The following is a 2,157-nucleotide window of genomic DNA, read 5'->3' on the forward strand; positions in this document are numbered from 1 at the left end:
TTTTTACATTCAAGTGACTCTCCTGACAACATTTTTCTAAGAAAAAATTTCACCTGATATCTAGTTTTCTAGATATTTAATGTACACAATTGTGTTCATCAGGTCTCGAGCTTCATGTCATACATTACGGAAGTTAACACTATGGATCAAGCATGCCACTCTTTATTTCCCTTTAAGACAAAAGAAACAATAAAAATAATTCCAAATTACAGTTCTTATTTAAACAACAATGGTCAAAACACTGATTTTAAAGTTTCGCATGAAACTGCAAAAGAAGTTCTGTCCTTTTGGAGACATAAATGTACTTTACATTTTCTGCACTGAATTCTAGAACGCCCTGTACATTTTGGAAATTTGCAGCGAATTGGAACTCCTACATCATGCAAAGGCAAATGATCAATGGAATCAAACTGTATCTCTGTAGCTGCTCAAATTCTTCTCTTCTTCTTGGTATGACTCTCATGTCTGAAGCCAGTTCTTCATCAGACAGACGCCCCCTCTTCTTTTCAGTCACTTTCTTCTGGCACAGTATCAATCCATCTGCTACCCTGATATGAAAGGAAAGAAGGTCCATTTGCTTCTTCTTTTGGATAGACAGATTGTCTGCATCTTGTCTGTATGCCAATCAACTTTGCATGATGGCAAAGTCAACAGCATGAAAAATCATATGGAAAGCCCATTTTCGAGATCTGATGAAAACTCTGTAGTAGCTTGTCAATTGATCAAATAGTTCCACACCATCCATTGCATGATTATATCTTCTCACTATTTCAGGTCTTTCTACTGTCACATATTTATGGTGTTTTTTGTCCCAACACTCAACTTTATCCATTGAGCCTTTACCAACAAAGTTTCAACACAGTTCAACTGGCCTATAGTCTAACCACTTACACATGGTAGTGTCATCAGCACTAGTGATTTCTTCCCAATAACCTCTGGTTTGTTTCATTATTGTTTTATCATATGAAAAAGGCAAGTTCTTTCTAGATCTGTTTTTATGCACAGTACCTGATGCATTGATATCTTGATACAAGAGGAAATCTTGCACTGTTCCACTCTTTTCACATGAAGACTTTGATTCCCCATGGACTTGGTTTCCCTTTGACATACTGCTTTGCAGAAAACTTCCCAGTGAAAGGAATAATTCCTTCACTGACACCAACATTCTCTTCTGTAGGTAGTTCACTGCAGCATTTTCGAATGGCTGAGTAAATTGGCCTGACTTTGTAAAATTTATACTTATTTTCAGGTGGCTTTTCCAGATTGTTCACCAAGTGCAAATTTGTTCGTAATTCTAAAAATCTGTCTCGTGACGTGTTTTCCCAAAATACGTTTACCTTCATGCTTGTATCCCAATACATTTATAATATGGAAATTTCAATGTGCCAGTCAATATATGTGAACCAAATAGCATCTCTTATGCTTGAGGAGTTGTCTGCTTGAATGAGGTTTTGCCTCATTGTAATGCATAAATATGAGTATGTGCTGCCATGCTAGTGAACAAATCATCTGGTATATATCTTTTGAAGTATTGCATTGGAGAACACAAGAGAGACTCTTCGAAATTTGGAGCTTTGTATGTTTCTGCAATGGCACTTAGAGGCTTGCATTTCCATTTTATGTATTCTTTAGGTGTCACCATCATGTTGTCACACAGGTTATTCAATTCTGGGTTGTTTTCATTGCATAAGAAGTTCATTTCATCATCCACCATCTCTCCATCATCTTCATCTCCAGATATGGTGTCTCTACGCATATCATTCACGGCCACTTTATTTGCTCCAACACGTCTTACTATTTGTGGAGCCTGACTTTCAATAAGTGGTACACTGTCATCCTTATCTCCTCTCAAACTAATGCCAGAAACGCCACCATTTTCAATTATGTCCATAATCAAGTCCCAATCTTTCTCCACAGAAAGATATTCCTTATCCATATTTGTAAGTCAAAAGCCAGCAATATAAAATAAAATCGTATGTACAGGTCAGTAATTCTCCTTTCTTGCTGCTGATACTGAAATTAATTGAAATATATTTCCATACATAACTACCATAGCCATGCAAATATAGCTGACACACATTTTAGGTTATTTTTCCTATTTTACACCATTAAGGACCTGTTGTACACAAATGTGTACATTAGTCTTACCTGATAGAT

General features: G+C 36.4%; 1 protein-coding gene across 1 annotated transcript; it reads right to left on the reverse strand.

The window, feature by feature from the left end:
- Positions 1-625: 625 nt before the first annotated feature.
- Positions 626-1,108, reverse strand: LOC126101368 (uncharacterized). The gene is made up of 2 exons (XM_049912036.1): positions 892-1,108; positions 626-837 (listed from the first exon to the last, which is right to left on the reverse strand). The coding sequence occupies exons 1-2, from the start codon at positions 1,106-1,108 to the stop codon at positions 626-628; spliced, it is 429 nt and encodes a 142-aa protein (XP_049767993.1).
- Positions 1,109-2,157: the final 1,049 nt, after the last annotated feature.

Source organism: Schistocerca cancellata, chromosome 9 (genome assembly GCF_023864275.1).
Source record: "Schistocerca cancellata isolate TAMUIC-IGC-003103 chromosome 9, iqSchCanc2.1, whole genome shotgun sequence".
NCBI classification, from domain to species: Eukaryota; Metazoa; Arthropoda; class Insecta; order Orthoptera; family Acrididae; genus Schistocerca; species Schistocerca cancellata.